At 38.9% G+C, this 15399-nt stretch overlaps 1 protein-coding gene across 2 annotated transcripts in view; it reads left to right on the plus strand.

The window, feature by feature from the left end:
* Positions 1 to 15399, plus strand: part of SCG3 (secretogranin III) — a 32936-nt gene that overhangs the window by 12172 nt on the left and 5365 nt on the right. For both annotated transcript variants that reach the window (XM_027569003.2, XM_027569005.2), the window contains exons 8-10: positions 1252 to 1368; positions 3847 to 3930; positions 5580 to 5711. In XM_027569003.2, coding sequence (XP_027424804.1) covers positions 1252 to 1368; positions 3847 to 3930; positions 5580 to 5711 — 333 coding nt within the window. The remainder of the gene's footprint in view (positions 1 to 1251; positions 1369 to 3846; positions 3931 to 5579; positions 5712 to 15399) is intronic.

The following is a 15399-nucleotide window of genomic DNA, read 5'->3' on the forward strand; positions in this document are numbered from 1 at the left end:
GGGAGGAGGGAGGCTAGGAGTATTTAGAAGAAATCCTTAATGGCAGTTAAAAAGCTAAAAGAATAGGGAAAATGGGCTCTCTTCTAGCACCTTTCTTCAAAAATGGAAATAGATTTTTTTAAATTTTAGGATATATATACCGAATGTCTATAGAATCATTAGCCATCCTCTTCCATCAAGATGCAGAAGAATATGCCAATTATGAAGAGTTCCCAAGAAACTGTTTTTTTTTAGATTTTTTTTTTATTTATTTATTCAAGAGAGAGACAGAATGAGAGATAGCACAAGAGGGAAGAGGGTCAGAGGGAGAAGCAGACTCCCTGCTGAGCAGGGAGCCCGATGTGGGACTCGATCCCGGGACTCCGGGATCATGACCTGAGCCGAAGGCAGTCGCTTAACCAACTGAGCCACCCAGGCACCCGAAACTGTTTTTTTTTTTTTTGAAGATTTTATTTATTTCTCTGACAGAGACATAGCAAGAGAGGGAACACAAGCAGGGAGAGCGGCAGAGGGAGAGGGAGAAGCAGGCTTCCCACCGAGCAGGGAGCCCGATGTGGGACTCGATCCCGGGACTCCGGGATCATGACCTGAGCCGAAGGCAGACGCGTAACGACTGAGCCACCCAGGCGGCCTGCAAGAAACTGTTAATAGTGGTTACCTATACGGAGTAGAGTTGAGGGGTAGAAAAATGTTATTTTCACTATTATTTACTTCTGCACTGTTGGAATATTTTTACTATATGCATATATTCTTTCAAATAAAAAAAGTTTAGAAAGCAATATATACTACTATTAAAAATCAACCTTATGTTATAAAAAATAAAGATACATGTGTGTTTTTATTTTCAAATATTAAGTTTGATTAGTGAAAACAGGTCATTGTTGCCCTCAAAAACATACAGCTTAGTAAAGAAAAATTGTTCGGTCACAAATCTTCTAACTTTCTTTTTGAGTTCGTATTACCTCAGGTTGCAAACTGTCTCTTTATCATCTAATCTATTAATAAAATATTTTAGATTAAATCTTTTTGCAGAAGTTATAATTGCCCATTTCTGGAAAAGTTCAGTATACCTGTACATTATCCTATATTCTGAATCAAGTCTTAGGCTTTCTGTAAATTAAATATATGTGGTTTCAGCTATAAATGTAGGGAGAAATATTTCAGTAAGATGCCTACTTCATAAACTGACACTGAAAGAGGAAGTTATACTCCACTAGTTTTTTTTAAAAATTATTTTGTCCTTTTGTATAGAAAAAGAGGCAAAAGAGAAAGAAACACTGATTACTATCATGAAAACGTTGATTGACTTTGTGAAGATGATGGTAAAGTATGGCACAATATCTCCAGAAGAAGGCGTTTCCTACCTTGGTGAGAGTCCTATCTGTTTTGTTTTTACTGTAATAGTTTTCATTGTCCAAAGTGAATAAGGGATTTGGCAATAATTATCTCACAAATTTGATCATTTATGCCAAAATAGCCTGAAGCATCTGAGTAACGAATTGACCAGCTTGATAATGCATATAAATAAAATTAACCAGAAGTTTTCAACTCTTTATAGATACAGCTTGAGTACAAACATTTCATTATTACATTTTGTCTTATTAACATTTTCTAAATATCTCCATGGAGACAATTTTATTAAAATTTGCCCCCCCCCCTTTTTTTTCCAGTTGTGTTTGGGTGGTCAGGACTAAAAGAGTTGATTTTAACCAGTGAGGTCTGTGTGTGGTGGGAAGGAGACAGCCCTGGACTGAGCAGCAGAAAGTGATACCCCCTGATCCAGGTCGGCCACAGACAACTCCGTCCCACGGGGGAAGGCACTCACCTTGCTTGGCCTTAATCTCGGCATCTCTAAAATACAGGACTTTGTGATCAATGGTGGGGCTGACAAACTACTGCCCATGGACCATATCTGGCCCATTGCCCATTTTTGTATAGCATATAAGCTAAGAATTGCTTTTACATTTTTAAATGGTTGAAAGAAATCGAAAGGAGAATTGTATTTTGTGACAGAAGAAAAGTATGTAAAATTCACATGGCAGTGTCCATACATGAAGTCTTATTGGCACAGCCGCACCCATTTCCTTCCTGCTGTCTGTGGCTGATTTTGTGCTACATTGGCAGAGTTGAGTAGTTGCAACACAGACCACAGATGGTCCACAAAGTATTTACTATCTGGCCCTTTACTGAAAAAGTTCGCAGACCTTTGACTCCTTGAACTTTGTAGATAAGCTTGAACATTCTCTCTGCATGCAGGTTGTTTAAAAAAGAAAAAAACAGCCTTTGGTTTTTCTGCTTGATTTAGTTAATCAACAAATACCATTTATCCCTGATGTCCTTTGAGCAAGTTGATCTCATGGCCCCTTACTCTGATCTCTAACAGAGAAGGAAGAATTAGAAGAGAAAATCTCATAGCATAGAATAATCCATAATTACTCTCTATGAATTCCATTTTTTTCCACATGAAAATAATTTTACTGTTTTTTTTTTCTGATTACAAAAGAGCATATGTATTTTTAAAAAATCAGTCAATGCAAAATGATGTTAAAAAAGAAGTAAAAAGGGATGCCTGGGTGGCTCAGTTGGCTAAGCGTCTGCCTTCGGCTCAGGTCATGATTCCCAGGTCCTGGGATCGAGCACCACATCGGGCTCCCTGCTCAGCGGGGAGCCTGCTTCTCCCTCTGCCTACTGCTCTACCTGCTTGTGCTCTCTCTCTCTCTGTCAAATAAATGAATGAAATCTTTAAAAAAAAAAAGAAAAAGAAGAATTAAAAAAAAATCACTCATAATACTGGCACCCAGGTGATATTCTGGTTTATATCCTTCCAGATGTTTGTGTATATGTGTGTGTGTATACACACACACACACATACCTTGGTTGTTTCTTTGTTTTACCTTGTTTAACAAAAAATGGGCTCACATTATACATAATGCTTTGTGGCCTACTTTACTCAACAGTAGATCAAAGGCATCGTTTCAGATCAATCACTGTTTCATACCAATACCCTGATTCAAAAGTCCACACTTAAGTCATTTATCCAATGGAACTAGATTAGAAATGCCACAAGGTGCAAGGTGCAAGGTAGGTATTTCCACGACTGTTCATAGCTGTGCTATCCAGTATAGTAGTGGAAAGGGAATTCATTGCCTCATGTAACTGAGGAGTCCAGGAGCAGGGGTAGTCTGATGTTGGTTAGGTTTGTAAAGTCCACCAGTAGTCCCAGCACTGACTTTCCATGTGTTGATTCATTCCAGATAAGCTGCTCCATTATGGGAAAAAGATGGCTGGCAATCTCCATCCTCACATTACAGCAATCCTAGCAGGAAAAGATCCTCTTTCCCCAGTGGCCCTAGCATTGAATCTCATGGTCCTGGCTTGCATCACAGGCTCCTCTTTGAACCAATCACTCAGGTCAGGGCGATGGAGACCCTGAGGAGCCACGCCGGGATTATTAGGCCCCGCCTGAGCCAAATGTGCTGAGAATGGGAATGGTCTGGGTTTTCTAAAGGAAAATCAAGGTGTAGTTACCAGAAAGTATTGAGGAAGCTGAAACCACAGGTGTCCATTAAAGGCTTCAACCCCAGACATGTTCTAGCAGTGGCCCCAGAGATGTGGAAGAGACTTCTGTAATTAACTGAGTAGGAGGCTGAGTTAAGGATCCCAAATAGTGTGGAATAGTAGATTCCTAGAAATAAGATCCATGTCAAAGCATCTTAATCACAGTGTTAATATTGTGGAATTGCTTTGTGATATTTCTGTTGAGGTTTAAACAGTTTTAGTAGAAGTTTGATATCATCTTTCAAGAAATAAAATTATATTTCATATTTCTTCCCCTCCTCCCTCCAGAAAACTTGGATGAAACTATTGCTCTTCAGACCAAGAACAAGCTAGAAAAAAATGTTACTGACAATAAAAGCAAACTTTTCCCAGGTATGATTTATTTTACTATTTTTCTACCTTTTAGCACAATCACCCTTTGCATGAGTTCAATAAACATTGATCAACAATTATAGATTTCAAAAGTTTTAAAATCTGAAATCCAACCATAGGATTAAGTAGCTATAACCTTGGCTATTTCGTGGCTAGTCTCAGCATAGAAATCTGATCCCAACGAGCATTGAAAAGAAATGCCGGTCTTCGCTGAAGATTTTTAGGAGATGGCTGGTGGGGAAGGGAGGAGACTGTATCACAAAACTGAGTCATTCTTCCTGAAATTCTCCGTTAGGCATTTTTTTCTCTCTCAAGATCACCACTTCTCCAGAACACTATCCCTGGTCACCTGTCCACTCTCTGCTGCCCCTCCACTCGTTTTCCCCCTCCAAGTCTTCCTCTCTCCTCTGAGACAGTCTGTGCCCCTAGGCAGTGTGATTTACCCCCTCCTCTTGGTTTTTTCACTCATGCATCTCCATCCATTGCACCACAGAACCAAGCGGTGCAAAGGAGGCTGCTTTGAGGGGGGAAGGAAGGAACAAAAAGGGAAAAGATCACACGTTCATATGCCTAATTTTGTGTCCCTATCACAGAAGTTATGTACATACGTTTGATGGAATATTATATAGCTCTTTAAAATGATGTTTCCAAGTAGTTTCTAACAACCTGGAAACATCTTTCTATAATGATGTTAATGACAAAAGCAAGGAATAAAACTGTACTGCAACTATGAAAAAAAATGACACATCAAAAAATATATACAGACCACAGCACTAGTAGTGGATGTTTTCATAATGAGGTAACAACTGACTTCTTTCTTTCCTCTTTTTTCTATAGTAATAACCCTTTTATTGAAAAAACAAAGCTTATTAGGCTGCTTGATGTTTCCTATTTTATTTACAACAGGGATGCATTATAACTGTTTTCAAGTAGTTAGCTACTTTAAGGTGTATGACATTTTTAATCCAATAGAAGATTCCTAGAAGGAAATAGTTTTTTTCCACCCTTGTCCCCTCATTTTTTTGAAGTATAATTGATATGGAAATCAGTTATTTTTAAGTGACAAGTGAACAAAGATGACCCCATCCTGACAGCAAGTGTCCAGTTCTCTTCTTTGCATTAGGGTGACCAGGGATAAGGGACTATGAAGAAAGAGACAGAAGAAAAGTCCTGCCATAGCCCCAAATTCTTAGGTGCTACTCCGAGTTATAGAGTGTTCTTCAACAATACAACATCATAAAGAGACTGAACAACTACAGAGTTATTTTACTTTGGAATGAAGATTCAAACTTACTTAGGGACCTGACATGTCCTACTTGATTGCCTACATTGATTATAGTAAGGAAAATAGTCTATGCTCTGACACAGTAGCAGAAGGGAAAGAACACTAAACCAAAACCTGGAAAGGTGGGGGCTTTGGCCCAGCTCTTTTGCTAACTCAGTGCACATGTCTCCCCATTCTGGGCCTTGGTTTCCTCTTCTGTGAAATGGGAGGAGGAAGTTGGACTAGATAATCACTAAGATTCCTTTCAGCTCAAAAAATGATCTGACCTTAAACTGTACCTTTTCAATAAAGTTTATTTCTACATTATGAATTAATTAATAGATAGGAAATAGGGTGATAACAACAGTGCACAATCTGATTACAGCACCGTCAGAAAAAAGTCATGAAGAAACAGATAGTACCAAGGAAGAAGCAGCTAAGATGGAAAAGGAATATGGAACCTTGAAAGATTCCACAAAAGACGATAACCCAAGAGGAAAGACAGATGAGCCAAAAGGTATGGAATTAACAGCTCTAGTTTAGCAATGAAATTGGGGGAGCAAAAATTTTCACGACACACATGCTGATCAAAAGTGCAAGCCACACCAAATCTGATAAATCGGCACCATCTGTATAGAAAAGATTCAGCACATTGGTCTCTTTACTTGAATGGCAATCATTTTTAATGGTCTTGTGTCTCCTGGAATGGCAAATTGGTCTTGTCTTCTGATGGTTTCTACTGTCCAATGGACTTTTGTGCTTGGAAAGGAATATTTATGACCATTTGTGCATTGTTTAATGTCTAATTTATAATTTATTAAATAATTTTTCTTTAAACACAATTCACATTCCTCTAAATAATAATATACTACTTATTCAACAAAGTCATCAAAATTAATGGATTTAACAGAGCAAATTTCCTTAATCATTTACAGTGATTGAAATGAGACAAGCACTCTTAGGACCTGATTAAAAATCATAAATCCAATATATCGAATTTCCTTAAATAACCTGAATACCTTAAAAAGCACAAAAGCACACATTAAACTAGCCCAATAATTATAAAACTTATGTTTTTATCCTTATTCTTACATATTCCTGTGATCCAATTTCTCTGTGCCTTAGTAAGTCTATGTGATATAAAATTTACTTTTTCCTAGGATTTTAGAGATTTTACTACAGCCTTAAAGAAAAAGACCCTTTGGGGGGCAGAGGTAGTGGTGGTGGGGAGAAAGAAAAAAGAAAAAGGCCCAGGAGGATGCAAGTTCTAAGTTGCTAACCCTTCAATTTTAGGTCAGGATGTGGGATCTGTTTGCACAGTCCAATGGTTCAAAACCCTTTCATTATGACGTGTGCTAGTTACATCATGGAAAATGTATCTACCCCTCAGATAGATATTCTTCTTCTGAAACTCAGTGTCTTTACCCAAAGTTGTGAACAGATGGCTTAAACCTACGTTATTTTTCTGTCATTATGATATATTGACCTCTATGGTATAATTGGAACGTTACTTATGTCTTATCAGTGTCTCATTAGTAGGGTCATCTAGAGGATTTATTCCATAGAAACTGGGGGAGCGGGTCAGTGCTCTCACTTGAGGGCAGGGGAGGTGTGACATTCAGCTCATCTGTCTTCTGAAGAGACACCACTGGGCTCTCTTTTCATTACTTATTATGTATAATTATTAGTGGCAATGAACTGATGGACTTCGTTTTTCCTTTTTGGATGATATGAGACCACAAAAGCTGCTCATGTTTATGGTATAACTCTTAATTTTGAAGAGACTGCTTGGCCTACTTACAGGTTCCTAGTCTCTCCTGCTCATACAGATAGAAACAAGTTCACATTCATACTTGATAATAGATCCTGCTTTATAGTGTCTGTATATTAAGTCAAAAAGAAGCAAACTAGTTATGTATTTAATATCTTCTAACTTTTTAACAGCAAAACAACTACCATTTCCCATTTATATCACAACTACCTTTGTTAAGACTTAATATCAACCTTTTCCATTTTTGTAAGATGTTCACCTTGATGATGACGATTATGATTTTATGCTTAAATTGGTATAGTTTGGGCAGCAGGAGCACCCCCCGACCCTGTTCCTCCTTTATCCTTTTAGCACTGTGCCCAATAGTTTGTTTTTTGTTTTGTTTTGTTTTGTTTTTAAAGATTTTACTTATTTAACAGAGAGAGAGAGTACAAGCAGGGGGAGGAGCTGAGGGAGAGGGAGAAGCAGACCCCCCGCTAAGCAGGGAGCCTGATGCGGGACTCAGTCCCAGGACTCTGGGATCGTGACCTGAGCCGAAGGCAGTCACTTAACCTAATGAGCCACCCAGGTGCCCCATGCCCAGAAGTTTTTAAAGGATCTTTGCTCTCGGCAACAACAGGGTATTCTTGACTCACTGAATTTTCTCATCCCAAGACTTAAAATCAATTCCTCTTCGAAGAGTTCTAGTTCCTTTTTGTAGAGAATATAGAGACCTGAACCTGGGTTAAATGGGTTCAAATGAGTAGTAATATGGGCCAAAAGTACTGCTTCTAGTTCAATTATTGGGACTTTGAGACAGGAAAAATACTTTTTTCTTAATATATCAAGTTCATGTTGATTTCTCCTATCTTATGAAGCTTTATATTATTGTATTTTTTTCTCTAGCACAGATTTCATAGACCATCACAATTTTTTCCTACAACAACATAGCTGACATAGCAACACTAATCATATGTAGTAGCCTGTGTTGAGTAAGGTTACGATGTTGCATCTGGGCTCAGGAGGAAAAAACTTGGAAATGATTAATTAATAATGTTTGTGGGCATAAGAAGGGGGAATTGGTAATATACATGTCATGTTTGCTGACTTTGTAGACCAGTCAGTCACAATGCCTTGATACTTCTCTAGGTCTACTTTGGATGAGTGGTAAACTCCTGAGAATGTTTTTTTTTTTAATTATACTAAAATACATATAACATAAAAATGATCACATTAACCATTTTTAAGTGTACAGTTCAGTGGCATTAATTCCATTCATATTATTGTGTTACCATTGCTACCATCTATTTCCAGAACTCCTTTCATCCTGCAAAACTGAAACCCTATACTCATTAAATAAAGCTCTCCATTCCCCCCCACTTTCCAGCCCCTGGCAACCACCATTCTACATTCTGTCTCTGTGAATCTGCCTATTCTAGATACCTCATATAAGTGAAATCATATAATATGTGACTGGCTTAGTTCACTTAATGTCCTCAAGGTTCATCCATCTTTTAGCGTTTGTCAGACTTTCCTTCCTTTTTCGGGCTGCATAATATTCCATTGCAGTTATATACCACATTCTGTTTATCTACCCATTTGTCTATGGATGCTTAGGTTGCCTCCACCTTTTGGCTATTGTAAATAATGCTGCTATCAATATGGGCATACAAATATCTCCTCAAGACCCTGCACTCAATTTGAGGAGGAATATCCCCAGAAATGGAATTGCTAGATCATATGTTAATTCTACTTTTAATTTCTTCAGGAGCCACCATACTGTTTTCCATAGTAGCGGCACCTTTTTACATTCCTCCCCAGAATGTGCAAGGGTTCCAATTTCTCCACATCCTCATCAGTACTAATGGATGTGAGGTGGAAGAGAAGTGGTAAACTTTTAAAAGATAGCTAATCAGGAGAAGAGTGGTCCTGTGGCCTGAGATAGAAAGCCAGGAATTGGGCAGCACAGAGCACTGCTGTTTACCCCTACAGAAAACCAGCATGCCTAGGTCATCTCCTCTGGGGGCAACCTATGTGTCATGATTGTATTTCCTGGAAGACAGTAAGCCATCATCTAAGACCTTTGACTTGCAAAGGCAGCATGCTCAGTGCTTAAGACAGCACCTTCTATCACCACTATGCAAATATCCATGGAAATGGATGCTGACAGGTGTCTTTGCTTATTTTGGGAAAACATTGTGTAAAAAAGGAATATGAAAGAGTTGATTCTTGGTAGCCTACTATTCCTGTTTAGGATGTGTTTAGAGACAAATGATGAGGTTAGATTTCTTTTCTCATTAGGAATTCCATCAGATACTAATAGGGAGAGAGGAGAGTAAAACCCCATCCATTTAGTGTTGTTGTTTGCAATGGCTCTCCTGAAACATTAGTAAGAGGGTAGGGATTTGGGGCCAAAATTAGTTCCCTCTCCATTATTTGGAGATTTAATCTACTCATGCTACCCCTGACTTCTATTACTTTGAGATAAGGAAAACTAATTTTAGTACAATTTAGAAAACACCAACCTCAGCTTAAGCCAAGGGCCAACACTTCTTGAAAAATATGTAATCTGCAAAAGGCATATTATGTCATATACCCTTGTACTGACAATTGCTTTGCTTGCACTTTTTTCAGAGGCTGTTTTCTCTGTTATAAAGTCCACTGACACAACATGTATTGTCTCTGGACAGAGAAATAAAAGCATCCATGTGGGTAAAGCAGGGTTTGCTGGGTTTCCTGAGACATTTATTCAGGTATAAATAAACATTTATTCTGATGGCATGCCTGGCATCATGCAAAGGAAGCAGACCCAGTAATATAAGAACTAATGCTTACCTCTGAGGACTCAAGCAAGCTTCAAAATGATTTGAGAATGGTTCTTAACCCATATGTAAGCAAGTGTCACACAAGCTCCATACATGTGCACATATCTCCCTGATTGATGAGTCACAAGTGTGTAGAACAGAGAGAAAGTTGGAGGACATTACAGGGCAGAGCAAAGAATGAGGTAATGGTCCAGCTAACACTGCTTTAAAAGATAATTATAAGCAGAACACATTGTCAGGAATATCTGTAAAGAGTCTGTTTTGGTCTGGTGATGTGGCATGATGGCTCCATTGAGCCACAGCAAATATTTATTAACCATGCCAAGCATATGCCGGATCCTGTGAGGAATAGGAATAATAACGGGAATAGGAATAATAATAATACCCTAAATTTATATCACCCTTCAACTTACAGAGCATGTTTCCACAGCTCTCTTTTTAGGTTTAATGTAAAAAAAAAATCCAATTTAATTACAAATGATGAAAAATGGCATATCCACCTTTGAATATAGTCAAGTTAGACTATTTAAACTCTTATATTCTACAGAATAATCTTTTAAAATACTAATTTCGATTTGGTACAGTCATTTGAATGATTCAGTAATTATTCCTAAATTTAGGGAAATGCTAATGAAATCAAATTTATTCTAATTTCAACTGCATTTATAAAGTTACCTAATTTTTCAAGTAAATTGCTCTCTGGAGACTAAAGAAAAGTACTTTAAAACTTTATTCCATGATCTCAGTGTGGCTCTATTTGCCAGTTCGATGTTTACTCATACACTTCTGCCCTATGAGTCACTGAAAATCTTTTTTTAAACCATCCAAGGGATAAGATAAGCATTATCATACCCATAAACTCATTCCAAAGCTATCCTTTGTCAAGTTTATGGCCAGATAATGGAAATAGGTGAAAAAAGTTATTTCTAAGATACCTTTCACAGAAATAGTCTATCATTCCCATATCTTCTTTACAGAAACCACAAAAGAGTAGGTAACCTGTTTAATAAGTTGGCTAACTCATGTGGATGCTGTTATTTTTAAAGCAACATAAGAGAAAATCTGTGCCTTTATTCAAGCGCTAAGGCATTCTGCTAAGAATGTCCAAAAATAGTAAGTCCAGTTTTCTCTCCATGAGTCAGCAAGTATGCCAGGAGCTAAGCGCAGGTATAGGAGACCTCCCATCAACACAGGTTTTTCGAGGAGAGCAAAGGTCTTTCCATATGCAGAAACCATAAATCTCCTTCTTAGAATTCATCCCTAAATTATAAATAAATAAACCAAGGCTCAGAAAATGAAGTGACTCACCCAAGATCTCCTAGCCAGAATGGCAGAGCTAGGCCTTGAACACTTGTCCCTTGACTCCCATCCAGTATTCCTCGGAGTATTTCTTTTGGGCAGATAAAATGTCAGCATTGTACAGAAATTCTCGAACTGAATGGCTCTGAGGCCCATGTTGGCATCAGTGATACCATCATCACTGACTTTGTTTTATGCCGTTCAAAACTGTAATCATGTCATCTTCACAGAGTTTTAAGGGTGTCAAACTTAATTTTTATAAACACTCTTAAGATCTAATATCTTTAGTATGTCCGTATTCAATAGGTTAATTCTATTGATTTCTACAGGTTTGTTGTTGTTGTTGTTTCTATGGGGCTGGGTGGGGGACAGATCAGGTTAGCATATGTCACAGTGAGGACAAATTCACGTACAAAAAGGCGTATTTCTTTTGCAGTGCTGAAAACCAGAACAGTCAGAAAAGCAGGGCTGCGTCTTGATTCTGGCCCTCTTCCCATCTGCTTCAGCATATGGTTTAAAGATTGTGCCATATTACCTCAGCCATGAGCTATTTTTTTCCAAAGAAAACTGAAATAAATTTGAAAAAAAATAGTCCAGCTTTCCAAAGTGGACTCTCATGGGCTTTTACTGCACATGGTGTAAATAAAAGATTTGCTTTACAGCTCCCCAGAAGAGAAAATGGAAATAGGAACCAGCTGCTCCTCTTCAAGAGCAGAGGGACACCTGATTTTATTCACCTTGTCACCAGTGCTCCAGTAAATGTGTAGGAGGTCTCAATGCTGGTGGCAGTCATTCCCAAACTTAGCCCCACATGGGAATCACCTCAGGACCATTTTTTTTTTTAAATGATGCTTGGCCCCTACCCCCGGATAGTCTCATTTAATTGGTATTAGGAGTAACCTTGGCATCAGGATTTTTTAATTTGAAATAGAGGACTTGGCATCATCTTGTTAATTCCGGTATGCAGCCAAGTTTGAGAACCACTGCTTTGTTGGCTAGTTTGGTAACAACAACAACAGGCACTAAATTGTTCTAGTCTAAAAAGTGAACTTTACCCAAGCTACACTCAGTAGAGGCTCCGGATTCATTCAGGCTCTGAATGACCAGGCTCTCACCCTTCCTCAGCTGTGTCCCCTTGGGCATGTCACTTAACCTCTCTGAGCATTAGTTCCCTCATGAGTAAAACGGGAATGATAATGCTGATTTCATAGAGCTCTGTGAAGATTAAATGACATATGGATATAGGATGTCTAGCACATTTGTAGGTATTTTAAACTGTTTCTGCTATAACTATCATTTCAATTCAGAATTCATTAAACTTCAAGTCTTTCAAATTGAAAATTCATTTTTTGTTAAAAAAAGAAATCTATACCATTTATACTTTAAAAAAATTATATTCTTCTGATTACAATTTGGTATCTAAGAAGACTTTATCCATTCACTTATCTGACAAATATTTATTGATAGACTACTATGTGTCAGGGTTTATCAGCAAAAAAAACTATTCCTAAGGGAGGAAGACAAAAAATAAACTTACATAAATTATATGATTTGGTAGAAAGTGATAAGTGTTATGCATAAAAAGAAAGCAGAAGAGAGGGATGAGGGTTATGGGGGTGGTCTATTTTAAATTAGAGAAACTATCGGGACACCTGGGTGGCATAGTCAGTTGAGCGTCTGATTCTTGGTTTGGGCTCAGGTCAGGATCTCAGGATTATGGGATTGAGCCCCGCGCTGGGCTCCACACTCATCGCAGAGTCTGCTTGGGGATTCACTCTCTCTCCCATCTCCCTCTGCCCCTCCCCCCGCCCTCACTTACTCTCTCTCTCTCTCAAATAAATAAATCTTTAAAAATAATGAATAAACTAGAGAAACTGTCCTAATCAGATGTAGTTATAATCCACAAGATAGTAGTTTAGTTTTTTAATGGATTGCAGTGTAGATTCCTTTAAGCTGCAGTAAACTCATTCTCTGTTACGGGTTGGCAATATCAATATAGTGAATATACTTTTTAATATTTAACATTTTTATAGGAAATTTGTTCCTAAGCAAAAAGCATCTAACAAGATGATGCCAAGTCCTCTATTTCAAGTTGCCGTAGGTTGGGTTCCTTCTGAAGCAGACCCTGAGAGAAGGATTTGAGGTCAAGTTTAATGGGGGTGATGACCCCAGGAAATACCACTGGGTGGGGGATAGGTACATGAGATAGGGAGAGGAAAGAAGCCCGTATAAGGTGGGTTCGCAAGATCGCTTCAGTTGCGGGTAACTGGGGCTCAGTCCCACTGAGGATCTTTGGGAGGCTATGTGGAATGTTCCTGAAACAAAAGGAAACTGGGGATTTACCTACCAGTTCTGTCCATTGTTAGGTGAGGGCCCCCTCTATTAGCATATCTGGAATAAGGGAGGCATGATGATGAGGAAGCAACAGTTTCTGCTACACTATGGCAAAAAGCCCTTATTTACTCTTTACTCTCCTAATTCAGATTTTTTTTTTTCAAAAATAAGGACATGCTTTTCTTAAAGATTTTATTTATTTATTTTATTTTTAGAGGAAGACAGAGAGCACGTGAGAGGGAGAGAGTGGGAAGGGGAAGGAATCTCAAGCAGACAAGCAGACTCCCTGCCAAGCGCAGAGCCCAACACGAGGCTCCGTCTCACGACCCTGACACCATGACCTGAGCTAAAACCAAGAGTCGGATGCTTAACCGACTGAGCCCCCCAGGCACCCCTCCTAATTCAGAATTTTTAACATAGTATTTACACAGAGACTAAGTTCAGGTTTCCTTTTTCTTGAATAAGCTTTCCACATCATGGTATATTATAAATGAGATTGTGGGATGAATGGTTAACATGATTTAAAGAGCAAGACCAGGGCACCTGGGTGGCTCAGTTGGTTAAGCGACTGCCTTCGGCTCAGGTCATGATCCTGGAGTCCCAGGATCGAGTCCCGCATCGGGCTCCCTGCTCAGCGGGGAGTCTGCTTCTCCCTCTGACCCTCTTCCCTCTCGTGCTCTCTATCTCTCATTCTCTCTCTCAAATAAATAAAATCTTTAAAAATAAAAAAATAAAAAAAAATAAAGAGCAAGACCATTTTCAAACATTCTTAAAAGTTTCCGAAGTCCTAATTACTTAATGGACTGATGACAAATTCTTTATTTGTTAAAGCCTTATCAGGCCCACTAATTTGATTTAAACTCTTTAAAAACAAAGAGGCTGCATTCTTCAGAAATAGTCCACACTAAGATTTCTTTCTTTGTTCAAAATGCCTTTTGAGTTTATCTGAAATAGAGAACACCAATTTTATGTCACCAAATCCAACTGACCTTCTCAACAAACAGGCAACAATGAATATCACTATGTTCATTGTACTGTAATATGTTATAAAGTCAACCAGGAGAACTTGATCTTTCATATGCCCCAACATTTTTAAAAACAAAGCACTGAAACAAAGACTTTTTCTACACAGGTGATCGTAGCGAATTGGGGCTGAAAATTGTGGATCTCTTCTCTTGTCCACTCACCCCTTTTGCAGGGAGATTCTCTGTGCTTCTTTGCAGTCCAGATAACATGGAGCCCCAGTGGTGAGGCAAGAGTTTGGGCTTACAACATCAGGAAGAAAGATGCTCAGGAGGTCACTTAGGTAAATGCAATAGTGGAAACTGGAGCATCAGCAGATCCTAGGGCAGTGTTATCGTTCGTGGACTATAGTCAGAAGCACCGGGGTTCAAGCCTGGCTCCACAACTTACTAGCTATATGATCTTCAGCATGTTACTTTGTCTCTCTATGCCTCGGTTTCTTCATCTGTAAAATGGGGATGAAATGGGAGCACCTGAAGAGGTGGAGCACAAAGCGCAGCCCTTGGCATATCCTAAGCGCACAGTACAGATAACTCAACCAATAAGTCTGGGCAGTACACTAGAGGTAACAGGGCTCAACAGGGGCTCAGAATGAGTGGTCACCATTGAGCTTTGGCAACCATTACTTCTTGCAGAGCCCCTGGACTTGGAAGCCTTCTTTTCTCAGGCCATCCAGAATCCTCCAGACCACCTGGTCCATTGGAGCAGACACTCTGAGCACTAGGGGCTTCATCTGATTTCAGGTGTGGTTGATTTCTTCGAGACAGTGCAAGGCTACATCAGTGTCCATGTCTGAAGAAAGATCTTCTCTTTCAGGTAGTATAGGCAGCAGAAACTTGGTAAGACCAGAGTCTAAATTCTACTTCAGTTATTTTCTATGTGGTCTCTGCCAAGTCACTTAGCCTCTCTGAGCCTTAGTTTTCTCATCTCTAAGTGGGTGTTAATACCCACTTGCAGACTATAATATATATAAA

The sequence above is a fragment of the Zalophus californianus genome, chromosome 6, assembly GCF_009762305.2.
Source record: "Zalophus californianus isolate mZalCal1 chromosome 6, mZalCal1.pri.v2, whole genome shotgun sequence".
Taxonomy (NCBI): Eukaryota; Metazoa; Chordata; class Mammalia; order Carnivora; family Otariidae; genus Zalophus; species Zalophus californianus.